General features: G+C 40.7%; 1 protein-coding gene and 1 pseudogene across 1 annotated transcript in view; one reads left to right on the plus strand and one right to left on the minus strand.

Moving 5' to 3' along the window:
• Positions 1-10108, plus strand: part of LOC137260880 (pneumococcal serine-rich repeat protein-like) — a 51855-nt gene extending 41747 nt beyond the window's left edge. The window contains exons 19-26 of the mRNA XM_067798427.1: positions 199-303; positions 1132-1283; positions 2291-2476; positions 3754-3883; positions 4201-4777; positions 5789-5946; positions 7911-8123; positions 8723-10108. Of these exons, the coding sequence (XP_067654528.1) occupies positions 199-303; positions 1132-1283; positions 2291-2476; positions 3754-3883; positions 4201-4777; positions 5789-5946; positions 7911-8123; positions 8723-8898 (1697 nt within the window). The 3' untranslated portion in view covers positions 8899-10108. The remainder of the gene's footprint in view (positions 1-198; positions 304-1131; positions 1284-2290; positions 2477-3753; positions 3884-4200; positions 4778-5788; positions 5947-7910; positions 8124-8722) is intronic.
• A 3658-nt stretch (positions 10109-13766) lies between these two features.
• The window catches only part of LOC137260881 (fibrillin-2-like), a 63068-nt pseudogene continuing 60325 nt past the window's right edge, over positions 13767-16509 (minus strand).

The raw sequence follows: 16509 nt of genomic DNA on the forward strand, positions 1-16509 counted from the left end.
AAAAAATATTGCGTTTTAATTATCTGAAACAGAGGTATTTTGTCCAGGTCTTGTCGTGGAATTGAAAAGATCATATCATCCCACAACCCTCCCACTCGTAAGCTCTTCTTCCCGATCCCCCATGTGGACGCTTAAGACGTCCAGTTTCCTTTTGTCGGATTCATGCAACTAAATTTGTATGTACATGCTCTTCTCCAGGTTATGGGTTTTTGGACTTGACGAACGCCAACAACCTACAGACCCCGTCCACAGTAACAGCCAGCACAAGCACGACATTTGTCACAGTCCTGTCAATCAAAGCTGGTGGGTACACGATTTACTCAGAATCAGGGAAGTTCCCGGTTAGAACTGATCTTCAGCCACCCATCACATCACCCGCGAAGATCCGGGTTAGAACTGGTCTTCAGCAGCCCATGCTTGTCGTAATAGGCGACTAACGGAATCGGGTGATCAGGCTCGCTAACTCGATTGACATTTGTCATCAGTTCCCCATTCGTAGACCGATGCTCCTGATGGTGATCCCTGGATTGTCTGGTCCAGACTCCATATTTATAGACAGACGCCGCATAGCTGGAATATTACCAAGTATGGCATTAAACAACAAACACAAATACAAAAATAATCATTTACACAGCTTAACATCAAGATATGTTACATTGTTTTTCAACCTGGGTTTGATTAAATTGTGAGTTTAATTGAGAAAGCCACTCCCACTGTCTCTCACCGTCATGTCACAAGAATGTTACTTCGAAGTGTAACAATATTCATTCAATCAGAGTTGTTGCTGTTCTAATCTTGTAGAAACAATATTCACTTTCAGTGTGTCTTAACACTGTCTCATGCTCAAAGAACGTGTACCGTTTTGCCGGTGCCTATTCTTGCACTGTGTTGTCCTCAATGTTTTTAACATAACAAAATTTAACATAACTGACTTGGACTGACGTTTGCCAAAGATGGAATTCCATGTTAGATTAAATCAAGGAAAAATGTAGGAGTTGATCTCATCAAATATGTTCGTTTTTAATTGACATTTTTGTTGGGATTTCGGAGCTTCGACCGCCGCTCAGCGGGCTTTCTATATTTTGTTTCTTGTTTCCGCGTGGTACAGTTGAGTAAGTGCATCTTTTCCAGGTATCCTACAGCGTGGAACGAACTACCGCTTCAAATGTACTGTCACTGATTCGAACGGCAAGATCAGCGTGGCAACGAAAGACGTGTATGTCTACAATGGCGTCACTTCCTGTTCTCTCAGCGCCCCCTCGTCCTACCAACAACTAGATCCGGTGAGAGGCAAGGGCACTGCACTACAGCCCTTGTTTTCATGGAATATATCAGTTCTGAGTGGTTATACCACTAAAAACAATAAGGGCCATCCGAGTATTTCACATTCCAAGAGTTTATCTGTTATGTCACCACTTGTTTGGTAACGGCGCGTAGGACGCTATTTAGTTCGTGTAATCCCGACGGGTTGAAAGGTTTTATATTTAAATTGAAATGATGGTTTGCCCAACCTCTTGTGTAGCAACTATCATGTGTAAGCCCAGCTTTCATAATGGTGGCTACGCCCGAAACGGTAAGTGGTGGAGCCAGGATTTAGGAGAACGGGGTTTGCACATAAATCATGAAGTCCAAAGGTTAAGGGGAAAATACTCTTTTAAGGGGTGGGGTGGGAGGTGCACTTATTCCTCATGTCATGATCCTTTAACTTGTGTGATTGTCCTTATCTGTGGTGTGGGTATTGACTTCAACAGATAAATGCGCAACGCTTAATGGAGGAAGTACCAAACTCGGTCACTTTGAATGAGTTATCCGCCCCTGTTAACGCTTAAACAAACATGGTGGCAAACATCGTGACGGCATGCGACTCGCAGTTTGATATTTACAATAACAATACGTTTAAGTTTTAAATGTTTAATTCATCTGTGTCTCAAGTTTCTTGTCAGTTATTACAAGAGACTGAAACAGCATCAGAGACAACGACTTCACTTTCCATTGATATCCATGTACATATAAATACAGAATTTCCTTTTCCCTTTATTTACAAGAACATAAATATGAACCATTAATCTCATGATATAAGCCAGTTACAATGTATGGTATCGTTTGAAAAGTATTTAAGTAAGGCGACATTCTGACATGTTTTTCTCGGTGAGTGTCGGATTGTAAGAGTCCATAACTATGTAGCCTGTTGCAGTAGACTATGCGATCCCAATAGTTGTTTCCCCTCCGATCGTCACCTCTCTAGGGTAAGTACCCACGTATTCAAAACACATTTCGTTGCATTGTTTAGATGAGCCTGAGTGTGAGCAAGTGCTTCACCGACAGTGACGGCATTCCCCTCACCTACACCCTGTACCAAGTGGTGGGCGGCGTCGACACCTCTGTGCCCTTGTCCACCACTCAGGACAGTGGACAGTTCACGGTACCAGTTGGCCCTAGAGCCGACGCGTCAGGGAGGAATGTATTTGCTGTTCAGGCAAGTATTCGGTCATAAACTCGTGTGTGTGTGTAGTGAATGAGCGAGTGAGTACCATTTTAAGCTGCCCTTAGCAGGAGAGATAGGAGATATTACAGTATCATAATAACAGTTATTTTATATGAATATAATGTATACTGATGGGCAAAAGAAACTTTTCTTGCGAAATGTTTCATAATATTAACATTAGAAAATAAGATCAAATACAAATTGCTTCATAGTTATTGCCAACAACAAGGGTTCGACTCTGACCAACGTCATCGCTCAAACGCACCTCTTGACAACTTTGCATCGAAATCAGCAAAATGCACGTGTTATTAAGCAAGAGTAAAATGCACGTGCATGTTATAAAACCACCTCATGGTACAGAGCAGATCGTGCTTCAGCAGAAAACCACTTTACAATGCTGAGGTTAACTTCAGCATAGCGAGAGTGGGACACTGGAATGCTACAAATGGGCGCTACAACCAGCCACGTTGCAAGAACCTCCAGTTGCTCCGTCGTGACCGTCAAGAACGTTTGTCGGCGTTACCCACAGATCGTCACGTGAGGACGTTACACCTTAGAAACCGCTTCCTGGTTGTAACGTCATCGGCGTCAACAGTACTCGGCCACCCAGTGAGTCGGAGGACCGTGTCAAGGAGACTATTGACCTATGGTATCAGGGCCTACTGACCTTTGGAACGCTGCTGACAAACAGACATCGTCGCTCGAGTTGTCCAGAACTTACACGCCAACAACGTCAACGTCCTGTCATGGCCTGTAGGCTTTCCTGACATGTCGCCAATCGAGCACGTATTGGACCACCTTGGTAGTTATTCGACAAAGACAGAATCCACCAGTTACAGTATAGCAAATGACTCCATGTCGAAGAGTGGAGGCGAACCCCAGCTGACGTCTCCCAGTAAAAGACCTTATTCGCGTTATAGGGTAGTTCTAGCGTGTTCTTCATTTGACTCCAAAGCTAGTTATTCCGAGAACTGAGAAACGGGATAGGGTGTTCAGGTAGTTCCATGCAAACATGGACTCGGTGTAGAATTAATCTTCAACAACCCATTGGCCATTCTGGTTCAACAACCCATACTTGTTGTAAGAGGCGACTAACGGGATCGGGTTGACACATGTGGTCGGTTCCAAATGCGTAGACAGGATTATACTAAGACGGCCGCCATATAGCTAGCATGCACACGCACACGCACACGCACACGCACACACACACACACACACACACACACACTGATGACACTATTTCAGTTTGGTTAATCCTATGTTTTCAGGTCTGCGCGAAAAACGGGGGATGTGCGGTATATAAAACGGGCGACGTTACCGTGACAGCGGCTACTGCAGCTGCGTTGGCGGCTAAGCAGACGTCGGTGATCAGCAATACTGACACACTGAAGAAAGAAGGTATTTCCATCTTGTCATGATTCTGGTTTCAAGTGGTTTTCTGTAGCCCTTGCTTGTCAAAGGGGCAACAGGCGAGCTTGTGCAGTTACGTTGATCTGGCTGAATCTGATGATATATGTCATCACCAAAGATTGCATAGATGTATGCTCATGCTGTCAATCACTCGGGGAGGGCCGATAGGGCATAACAAACCCAGATAGCTCAACCCAACAAAAAGTACTAACATATGTATTTAACTGAGAAAGTGTAATCCCATATATAACATACGAATGCTTGCGTGCGTGTAAGTCTGTGTAAGTCTTCCATGTTTGTCTCAGGTAAACCTCTGCAGGCTGCGTTAGCTCTCAGCATCTACATAGCTGCCCTCCAAGGAAGTACCAGTAGACGTCGTCGTAGCGTTGATGAAGCACTGGACCGTCAAAGACGTAGCACAGTCGTCACCACACAACTGGCAACACTACAGATAAGCCTCGTCAACACAACGCTCAATACCATGCAGTTGAAAGAGTCAGAGGGCAATACGTTGTTAGGTATCCTTGGCGCATTACCCTCCACCACCGTAAGTGACAGCGACATGCTGGTTGTCACGGCCTTCTACGTGACCATCACCACCTATTTCCAAACTAACTCGATCAAAATACCAGCAGCCAGCGTGCAACACATTCATGCCTGGACGTCTGCACTGAAAGCGAGGTCGGTAACTGGTAGTGACGTCACAGATCTGGCCTCAAAAATAGCGACAGCCGCCAGGCTGGGATATCGGCTGGATGAAAGCCAGACCTTCACCTTGCCACAGTCAACCCAGAGGTACATGTACGTCATACCCGGAAGTGGTCACGTCAGCAAGGGCACGAACGGTACCACGATCAGTTTTGGAGATACCCTGCGGAAAAGGTAATTCTATATATTATGTGACGCCAGTCATGGTGTATCTCAGTCTAAGTAAACCTAGTCTCAGTGCATTTCGTTATACTCCACCACTGAGTCTAACAAAACCTAGTAGAAGGTCGCGTCAGGTAGCCTTTGAGTGACCAATGACCGCCCAATCAAACGCGAGATATTAAAATAGATTAACCAGTCAGAAAACGTCTACTATTTACGGATCAGAGGGACTTTCAAAATATTCAGGTCACTGACACCGATCTCTCCACAAACAAAAATTCACATATTGCACAACTATTTGACCTGCAGTATATACGCTATGGGATTTCTGTTGACATAGTTACCATTAGCTAATATTTCCGCAAGATTATATCCTTGAATATTGCCAAAAACACCATTTCCAGCGACTGTTTACTCACCGTAGTCATGGTTGTACGTATGCCGTGTGCATCACCCGGAAGTGAGCGTACGCTAAATAGCATTCGGAATTGTTCGAGTACGAACCTTTTCGAGATAAAAAGTTCAAAAGGTATGTGCGAATGTCCACGTTCGCGATTTAGTAAGCTGTGTTCTGACTGGTCAGTCTCAATGATCCGGATTTCTTGAGGCTTTAAGTCTTTCCATAACCGGGGAGTATTGCGTGTGTGTACATCAAGAGTTCTCTCCCGTTATCTCCCCTTGTGTATAGGATTGCGTGTGCGTACATCAAGAGTTCTCTCCTCTGTTGTATAAAATTGCGTGTGAAGGCTCGAGACCGTTAATGCTTCCACAAGTAAATTAAATTCGGGATTTCCTCCTGCATGAAGCGGAAAAATTGTGATATAGCTTGATATAGCGTGATATAGCGTTCAAAGACTAACGTCCGATTCCCCATACGGGTGTGAAGTCCATTTCTGGTGTCCTCCGTCTTGATGTTGCTGGAATATTGCTAAATGCGACGTAAAACTACAGCTCGCTCAAGGTCACACTTAGAACGAAGATAATGTAGGGAACACAAGCAATCAATATGGTTCGTTGTTGCAGATTTGCGTCATGGACCTGCAGCTCGGGAACGTGCGAAGGCGTGGGCGTCGAGATTACAACCAGCAACACCGACGTCGACCCTTACTCCACCACCAGTGACGACATCAAGCGGAGATCATCAGACGTTGTGGACATTTTGCTGATTGATCCTGTCTCAGGTAAAGATAGAAGTATCAACTGCTACTGAGTTGAGAATTGCTAGGATTTCTTTTACAGGGCTTATATTACGGTTAAGAATTTGCCGTGACAAACTATTTAACAAATCCCCTTGTAAACCAGCAAAACAGAACAAGACAAGTTGTTTACGTTCAAATAATATATTGTTAAACCACGAGAGCGAGATATACAGAGTCACAAGTCAATATATATCAATGCTGATTACAAATACATTTCAAGAGAGACAAAATCTAAGTCAGTGGGTCACAAAAATACAATATATCAAACTCACCAAAGTCTTGATGTGAGAGGGAACAGCTACGGCAAAATGTAAACAAAGCGATCGGTGCGACAGCAGATAATGTAGATTCAGGATTTCAAGGGTGGCAGAGAAGTAAATGCAGCAGATATGAATATCAGTGAGAGTGTCGCCCTCCACACGGCAACCAGCCTATTTATATATAAACTAAGCCACTTCCCGAAAGTTCGGGCACAAACAAATAATCAACAGTGTAGAATGGTCTCGAAGCAGCATTCCGGAAGTGAAACATTGAAAACTAGGAGCAGGTAAATTCCGGAATACCAGAATACTAAAAGTGTTGACCAGATATTAAAACGAAATGTGATCCATACTATTTACTATCCAAAACACCAAATAATAATTAATACTGAATTAATTAACAAAATACACAGGAAATACATACTCGTAACAATTAGGATGTGTGAAAACGATATTGACGTATGAATTACAACGTCAGTTTTAACTATTTTAGTCTTTATTTCTAAAATGATTCGTTTCGGAAAAATACTATGATCATGTTCAAGAAGGGTTGTCATCTTCCTCAGCGCATTATTCCTGCTATATAATCCGACCAGGGTTAGACTTGGTCTTCAGTACCCATGCCTGTTGTAAGAGACAACTAACGGGATCGGGTGGTCAGGCTGGCTGCCTTACTTGACACATGGCTTCGTATACCAATTGCGTAGATGGATGTTCATGCTGTTGATCACTGGATTGTCAGGTCCAGCCCGGTTGTCTACAGGTCCCATATGGCAAGAATATTGCTGAGAATGGCGTAAATCCGACCTCACTCCGTCATATTCCCATCATGCAACGGTCTTTCAGAGAGGCAACAAGGGCAATGATTGAGTATGCATGCTTGATAGATGTATCGAAAAGTAAACTAATTACAGCTATATTCCGTCAAGGAGTCTGAGCGTCATTTGAGGTTTTCCATAACGATGTTATCCATGACTTTTAGAAAACTGTAACACTTATGTAACTTATGTTGTTTTTCATTTGCTAAGATTTGGCTCGGAATGCTTAGTCACATTTGAACATCATGCTATGCAAAATTGCTTTGTTCTGATAAATTCATTTGCTGATAAATAGTGATAATATATTCTATTGGATCCTGGAGTAGCCTTGTGGTTAACGGTAGTCATCCTTCCGATAAGACCCGGGTTCGATTCTCCACATGGACACAATTCTCGAACCCAGTTTCAGTTGTCCTCGCCATGATATTGCTCCAATATTACTAAAACCACGTTCACTTCCCATTCGTTCCTTCATCATAAGATCCGTGAAGGTCCCGGGGTAGAATAGACCTTCAGCAACCCATGCTTGTCATAAAAGGGGACAATGCTTGTCTTAAGAGGCGACTAACGGGATCCTGTAGTCAGACTGGCTGACTTGGTTGACACGTGTCATCGGTTCGCAGTTGCGTAGATCGATGCTCGTGTTGTTGGTCACTGGATTGTCTGGTCCACACGCGATTATTTACAGACCGCCGCCATATAGCTGGAATATTGCTGAGGGCGGCTTAAAAGTAAACTCACTCACTTCATCATTAAGTTGCATTTATGCTTTGTTGTCCCCATCAAATCGATTTTGTAAAATGTACTTTTTGCAAAACTGGAACCTGCAAATACATATTTTTATTTCAATGCTCCTATTTCGTTCCAGGAGTTCCGTTATCCAGCATCACTGGACTAAGCGCCCCAGTGGTCTTGACCTTTGTCGTGACGCGGCCTCAGTCTGGGTCGACCCAGAGCTGCAAATACTGGAACACGCTGAGCGCAAGATGGGAAACAGATGGGGTGTCGGTAACCGCCCAGTCCACGACCTCAGTCACCTGTACCAGTGACCATCTTACTGGTTTTGCAACCTTTGGAGAGCGTAAGCATTTTTCAAGACCATTTTTTCATTCGTCCTTCCTTTGAAATTTTATTCTGTTGCTTCATTCAGCCGTTGAGAGTCCTTTCATACTTTCATTCACTCATCCTTGTGGGAGATTTGTGACTTTCGAAAAAAGGTATTTCTCCAAATTAAAGATCAATGGTCTCTCGATGATTAAAAGTATAACTGGGTTCGTCTTATGTCTGCTACAAACAATATTTTGAGCATGGTTTTGAATCGAGCAAATTGTAATGCTCCAAGGTGTTCGGCACCAACATAGCACCTATCCAAAACACAAGCACGTCAGTCGGTGACGTTGTTTGTTGTGTATGAGTTCATGAATGTTTGGGCGTTGCGTTTGTCATGTAGTTAAAGCGTCACCCCGGTGGGCCGAGTTTGAGTCTCCACGTGGATAGAATGTATCTATGTGTCACTCGCCATGATATTGCTGGAATATTGCTAAAAGCGGTGTAATATTCACTCACTCACTCATTGACTCACTCGCTCACTCATCATCATGTTATGTTTCTGAAACATAGCTAAACACGTCTTTAAAAAAATACAAATAGTAATGGATCGTCCATTTTTATCCTTTCCAGCAACAACAGCATCCTCAAGAAATCAAACAGGTTTGATTGTTGGAATCGTGTTCGGTGGAATCATTGCAATGTGTGTCATAGTCGGTGTCGCTATCGTCATTGCCCTCGCTGTCAACAAGAAGAACAAGGTGAACATTGTTGAGGCCATTTCTCCACCACTACGTGCGGAGCCCTGAGTGACGTCATCAGTGACGTCATCAGTGACGCCTCACCCGCCTGTCAGGTTCTTGCTCAAATACTTTGGTTGGTTATTCTCAATTAATACGTGTATTTGGATGTAAACATAGTGCATCTCTACGTTCGTACATTCTATTCGTGATGCAATGTGTATTTGCGGGAGTTTTATATTTTAACAAAATGCTTTTTTATATTTATAGAAATGAATTGAAACAAATTCATGAATCGGATCTTTGATCAATAGGGTAAAATTTCTGATTCGTATTTATGTGACGTCATGGTTACCGGTATGTTGGCTTGATGCCAAGGTGCCCAAGTGGAAGCACCCGTTTAACTATTTTAAGGCCTTTCAGCCTGGTCGTATGTCCTCACATACATTTACGGTGGGTTTGAGATATAAACAAATTTTCATTTCTACTGTCTGTGTTCTGTGAAACTTGAAATTATTTGAAACTGTCAACTTTGTCCAGAAACACATACAGCCAGCAAACTGATGTTTAGAACTGTTTAAGGATCAAATACCAACAGTTTGACGGCATAAATAATCCCCGTCTGGATCCGCCATAGGGTTGCATTGTTATAGTAAAGAGTGACTATTTGGGGAATATTGTTACGAAACTGTGATTCAATTTTCTGTGAAAAGATCCCCGTCTACTTTAGCCCAGTATATAATAGCGAGTACTTTGTTTTATACACACCTAGACGTTTCCATAGCACCAAGGTACCATAATGCATTATGTTCAATGATGTTTATCTACAACGAAGTGGACTGTATTCAAACCCTCCTTGTACATAAAATTAAGAATATGACGAAATATTCGCTGTGTAGAGGTAGTATGGTGTTACTTTTAGAACTAAACTCATATTGCACGTTTCTTTAAATCATTCTCTTAATGAAGAGCGATGGAGGCTATCTTCAAAATGCCCTGGTATAACTATGCCGATGTTGAATTATAAATTGCATTTTATAAAATGGTTTCCTTTTTGGATATATCTCAATGAAATGTGACAGGGGACTGTCTCTCAGACTAGTCTTATTTCACTGTTGCGCCTCACTGAGCTTTGAAAGGATTCCTTTGGAGTTATCCAGGAATAACCAGTCCCGATTTATCCACCGGAACAGCTGTCATTCGGCGAGAGGCAAAATAGCGGCAGAAATATCTAGAACTGATCGCTGAGGTACATTTTAAATTGATTTACAGACCAAAATATCAATGGAAATAAAATATATGATAATTTATACATTCAATTCAATCAATTTATTTATTTATTTATTTATTTATTTATTTATTTATTTATTTATTTATTTATTTATTTATTTATGTTAATGTTTCTATATCATTTTAAAGTCTTTTGTCGGGTTGGGGGAGGGAGGGAGTGGGGTGTATATATTTTACTTAGTATGTATTTCCGACTGACCTCTCCCTGGTTCAGTTGAGGGGATGAGGAAATAAGAACACACCTACTTCAGTGATCATGCTGGATCGATCATATGAAATGGGTAGTTGCAGTCGAATCAGAACTTCCTGCGCTAACCGGGCAAGACGCAAGTGTATATAGTCGTAGTAACTAGGTGATATTAACCTGACACATTGCATATGCATTATCTTTGGATTCCTCTTCTGTCTTCTGTGGTCAAGTGTAAATATTTATGAAAACTGTAGCACATGTTGTAGTCAACTGTAGATCTGGCAAGCTATTCCCGAAACGTTCGTAACCTCACATTAACTTAGATTAATAATCCTTTGGACTACGAACGTTTCGGGAATAAGGGCCCAGGATATTTCTTTTTCTAAATTTTGTAACTGTAATTAACTCTTATTTGTAAAATATTTCATAAAAAGAACATATTTGACAACAGGATAAGTCATTTTATCAACAGATCAGAATGAATTACACCTTTCCACAGGCTGCAAGTGGAACAAAACGTAGTTTACATATTGATCGTGTGTGATAGTGATATCAACATGTGCTTTAGGTTAAAATGTCAGGTTACAGGGTCATGCAAGTTCTAGCATCATTACTCAGGTCTGTAAATCAGAGAAAACTTCATCCATTCTCAGCTGCCCTAGGAGAATACTAGTTCATCCCAGGTCGTCTGAAAAGACGCTGGACTATGGCAATGACCTCGTCTTACCGGGTACCCTGTTTACTGCTGTGTAAACCGAAGCATTAACAAAACATCTCCTGTCTAAGGTGTAGCGACATGTGCTGCATTAACGTGAATGAAGACGTCTTTTTGCAGCAGCGACTGACCTTTTTTCATATTTTCATACAGGAGAGCACTTTTTAATGACCATTGAATTAAGCAAAGTGGTGATACTAGACTGAAAGTTTTCTGTGATTTTATAATACATTATAGTATTAAGAAAATATGTTGACATATACTGGAAAGTAATGCACATTTTCCATGTAAATATTCATTATATATAATGCCGTCCAAATGATGTCATACTGGTTGATTAATGTATAACTTGTTATATGTATTCCGCTTCTGCTAACAGCCACGGAAGTCAATACCTACTGTTGTCCTATCAATCGTTCGTATACTGAACAACAAAAGAAACACCACTCTGGCATTTCGTCAAGTTTTTCAGACGTAAACATAAACGCTCAACTTTCATGAGATTTCTTCTCTTCGAAACTTGCGTTCCTTGCGCTGTTCAGTTTATATATATATGTAAAGACGAGAGGTATGGTTTCGATTTGTGGTGTAGTGGGTTTGATTCCGAGATTATGAAAGAATGAAAGAAGAAAGAAGAGTGCTGGAAGATGAAAACACTCATCAGTTGAAAATCAAGGAATGTAACAGCCGACTGATACGACAACTGAGTGTTGAAACCGTCTTACATAATAGTTCAGGCGTGGTTTTGGTGGTTTTGTACAGTACAACCCACTGACACGTAGCCGCATTTTGGCTTTGTTATGCACACGCAATACCAGATTGTACCGATAATCAATACTTTCAGACAGAAGTCAAAAATGAAATTGCGTGGTGACGTTCTAAATCTCAATAATGAATATTCATTATACGGGGATTTTTTTCATTTGTGATTTAAACGTCAAGTAGCAGTAGGTGTTTATTCCCGCATATGCATTTCTAATAACAGCGGTTGAAAATATTTGTAACGGAAAAAAAATCTTACTTACTCACAATCTCACTTACCCAATGGTTTAGCCATAATTCACTCTAGTCATTTTCACTTGCATGCTGTTAACAAATTATTTTCTTTGTTGTTGTGAAAGATCTGCAGATATTTTTTACATTTAATGTACATTTAATGTGTGTAAATACTCTTGGCAATACATCATTCATATGATTGCTACCCTTTCTAACTGTGATTGTTTGGACAGTACCAACCATGCAGCATGTGATTGCAAACACCTCGGATATTGACTCTTCGGGGTAATGTTAACTCGATACAGGTTACATCATTCACCTATTGTCTCTTCAGTGGAATCAGACATTCATAGAGTGATGTCCTTTCATCAAAGGTATTGACTTCCGTTAATTCTCCTAGCGAACCTGGCGCCCCATACACTAAGCATTAGTACCACTATTTCATACCTATTCCTGGGATAAACGCTTTAGTAACGACAGCTCGTAATTATACGACACAAATCGTCTCTTTCTTTACGACCCGTCGTAACTCTATAGTTTATCATAGGCTTTAGAATCTCGTAGCGCTGTGAACGTTTCGTAGAGTGGGACCCTGGACCCCATTTCACAAAGCGGTCTTAGAACTACGACTTTCGTAAGTATGGGTTCTACGGTCCATTTAGCGCTGCGATCGCTTTGTGAAACACCACCCTTTTGTCGAGGCAGACCTATCCAAGAAACACTAAACGCTCCTATTCAAGTTTATCGGTTGTCCGTGACCACAATATGCAGGATCCGGCTGATGAAACATTTACTCAAGACAATATTATCCAAAGTCTTAATCTATCAGTGAGAAAGGGAGCGCCGAATTGGCACTGACATGTTCCCTCATATGTTTTCAAGGAAAACAATGTTATTTGTGGCTTCTGTTTTCATTTCATTTTTCATTAGTTTGTAGCATGATTATCTTGTTCATGAATTGTCTTGTTCATGAATTGTCTTGTTCATGAATTATCTTTTTCATGAATTGTCTTGTTCATGAATTATCTTGTTCATGAATTGTCTTGTTCATGAACAAGATAATTCATGAATTGTCTTTTTCATGAATTGTCTTGAATGATTTATTTTTTTATGAGAATCAAGCCCAAATTCACCAAACTGTCATTTAGAAATGTTAAGAACGTAATTTGTATCAATTTAAAAACAACTGCAAAAGTTTATAACCTCCATGGTTAGTTGTATTTCCTGTAATCCGACCCATATGGGCGCGAGCTTGTTTTAAATTTATAATAAGTTCAGTGCACTCGTTTGGTACATGCATCTATCTTGTAGTTATTGACAAGTCACAACCGAGTCTGTGATATAAATGTTTGTTTGAATTATTTATTTTGTTGTCATCGTTCCTGTTGCAACTTCTGTGAATAAAAACGCAATGATTTTGTCTAAGAATGACGTGTATTTTGTCTTTCTGACCGCCCAGTACCGGAGCTATCTCCACACCTGCATTTAGAAACACCTCAGGTCTTACAATCATCACGCGACCCGTGAACATCCGGGCTAGAATTGGTCTTCATGAACCTATGAGGAGCGGCTTAGCTACTTGTGTAGATGTTGTTGTGTTGCTCATGCTGTCGATCGACTGATATTCTCCATTGAAAAATAGACAAATTTATTGATACAATGTTTTAATACGAAATACTCAGTGATATATACAGGTATCGTTTTTAAATATCCGAACAGCTATTTATACAAACATTTGCATGTATTTATATCACATATATTTTTCACAAAGGCACTGATGGACAACTCAATTCAGTAAATGCGTTTACTTTGTATTTTATTAAAGTTACACGAATGATAATTGGTACTAGGCTTTAAACTGCATAATTATAATTATTATCTAATTGAAAATTCACAGGGAGCTGACAGTTATATAAAAATAGGCTACATTGTACATTGGACGGTACCTGATAATAGATGCATAAAGAAATATTCTGTACAGAAAATATCACAGATATTGTATAAGGTATCATTCAACCACATTTGACAACAACCCAACATATAAATAAAGACCACTGAGATCAATATACAATGACCGATATTATATGATTTTCACACACGAACGTCGCGTGTTCATATTTTTCATTCGATGTCTTCGTGTTTTCAATCAAATGTTTCTGTCATCAATTTTGTGTGTGTTTCACATCGTCTTTTGAGACTCGTTTATATAGAATTTTTAATTTAATTGGTAAAAACATTTCACAAATCAATGAAGCAATATAAAAAAATAATACGCGATGTTAATGTGTAAAAAGCGAACTGTCTGCGGAATGCTTATTAAACGACTTGTTACTAAACAAGTATCAATACTATAGTGTATCACAAACCTTACGGGACTCTTTCACAACAGCCTACGAGAAACAGAAAGAACAATTTCAATTATGAGCTCAAATGTTTACCTGTGCCTTCGTGCATAAATGTAAATTCAGCTTTGCAAGTCCCAACGTCGTATAATTAAAATCAGTAGATGCTAAAGCAGAATCCTACCCCTTGTCAAAGTCTTTTAAAATTAAACTGAGTGAGTGGTTTGAGTTTTAAGCTGTTTTGAACAGTATTCACAGCAAGCAGAAGTAAGTGGACATAATGCCCAAACTGCATTAAATCTCTAATATTTAGCTTAGAGAGCAAACCTACTTCACCGCGAAAACCGGTTTTCGAAGAAAAGATCACAAGTTCCGGTTGTGCTCAAGGGACGCAACTCTACATAACGAACTGTGTGGCGCCATGGACAGCGAACAAGGATTCGTTGTTCACGCAATACATTGTGATTTAAGGTAAAGATTTCAGAACCTAATAATCTTTGTTGGCTACCAAAAACATAAAGAATGTGAGACTTTCAGTGCTGTGTCTATGGATGAGTACTAATTGTTTGCCCACTAACCACGTCCTATGTCTCGGTTAGTTAATGTGCCGCTTGAGCCCGTCTCCTGATCCGGGACGCTTGTCACTAGGGGAGTCCACTAAACGGTGGGGTGAATCGTGACTAGTGTGAACTCTAGATTGGGGCCTCGAGTTCCTTCTGGCGGTGTTGTTCATCCTTGAGCTGGCCCTGTAATATGCAAAGGTATCTGTCAAGATGAGCACTGAAAAGAATGAATCTTAAGAAAGGAACTTTAGACCATCCTGACATGGATGGCAAAGAATGAAACGTTCTTACGTTAATTGATAGACAGTTAATAGGTGTGTCAGCTCCATGACTGTAGTTGTTACGTTAATGGATAGACTGTTAATAGGTGTGGTAACTCCATGACTGCAGTGACTTTGATATGAGAGTCATGTTCATTACAGTCAAAACGATGTCTTGAACTAGACTCAGTGAGTTGTTCAAAGAGGCACTGAATACCATTTGTCCCATCTTAATGACGGAGGGAGGAAAAGTCGAAGTGATGCTGGTTTAAGACATTTGACCAATTTTATGGTACCCACGAGTATGTGTATGGTGCTGGTGAATCGGGATTTGAACCCATAAATCAGAAGATTATGACGCACCTAAAGGGACGCAACTCCTTACAGCGACTGTCCGAAATAGTACTATATTCGAACTGTCCCAAACAACATCCTGCATTACATTACTTATGTTTCAGTACCTCTGTGGCATTTCCCTCTACAGCCTATGAGACTTTAACTGACCCTGCTGAAACGTCCCGCTGCGGCCTATGGTCGTTTTGTGCGTCTCTGAGTGGTCTCTTTCATTTAAACCGACTGCATATATCTCTGTGGCACATAACCTCTACCCAATTTCCCTCTGTGGCCTATGAAGTCAATGATTTGTGACGAAGACAAGTGCCGCAGAGGGAAGTTACCATTATTATTTTTATGGATCAAGTCGGAATGTTACCTGGAAATGTCAAGGACCTTGTTCCGTGTACATTTGTAGAATATGAAGACGACGACGAGGATGATGACGATCATGAGGATGATGATGCCTAGGACGACCCCGACAATCATACCGACGTTGTGGTCGTCGTTGAAGGCTGTGAGGATGTAATAATACAAATAAACAAATCTCCATGTTGTAAATATTGCACCTTAAATCCTAGGCTAGAAGACATAATTCATGTGATGGTCTTTGTGATTAGGTTTTTACCTTAATATATATAATATGGCCGGGTGGACAACTTAGGAATGGCCAGCGTGTCTTGACGCACATTAGGGAGCAAGCTACAAAGACATATTTTATACCAATGGAAAGATCTCGAGGAAATGAACCCAAAACGTTCATGTGCAAGTGTGTTCACGTGTTAATAAGCTCACAAATTGGCTCTGAAAATGCATCTCTGTAGACATTTCTGGCAGAATTGTTTTTGTTTAGATTTTGATCAGTTCGTTCGTGTCATCCATTTAATGTACATTGACTCATGCTTTCGTGTGTGTTTGTAATTCATTAGTTAAGTTTATAATGATTCCGAATTTGGTCTTCATATGTAGATCAAGTATTTAGCATACATCG

Source organism: Haliotis asinina, chromosome 14 (assembly GCF_037392515.1).
Source record: "Haliotis asinina isolate JCU_RB_2024 chromosome 14, JCU_Hal_asi_v2, whole genome shotgun sequence".
In the NCBI taxonomy this organism is placed as follows: domain Eukaryota; kingdom Metazoa; phylum Mollusca; class Gastropoda; order Lepetellida; family Haliotidae; genus Haliotis; species Haliotis asinina.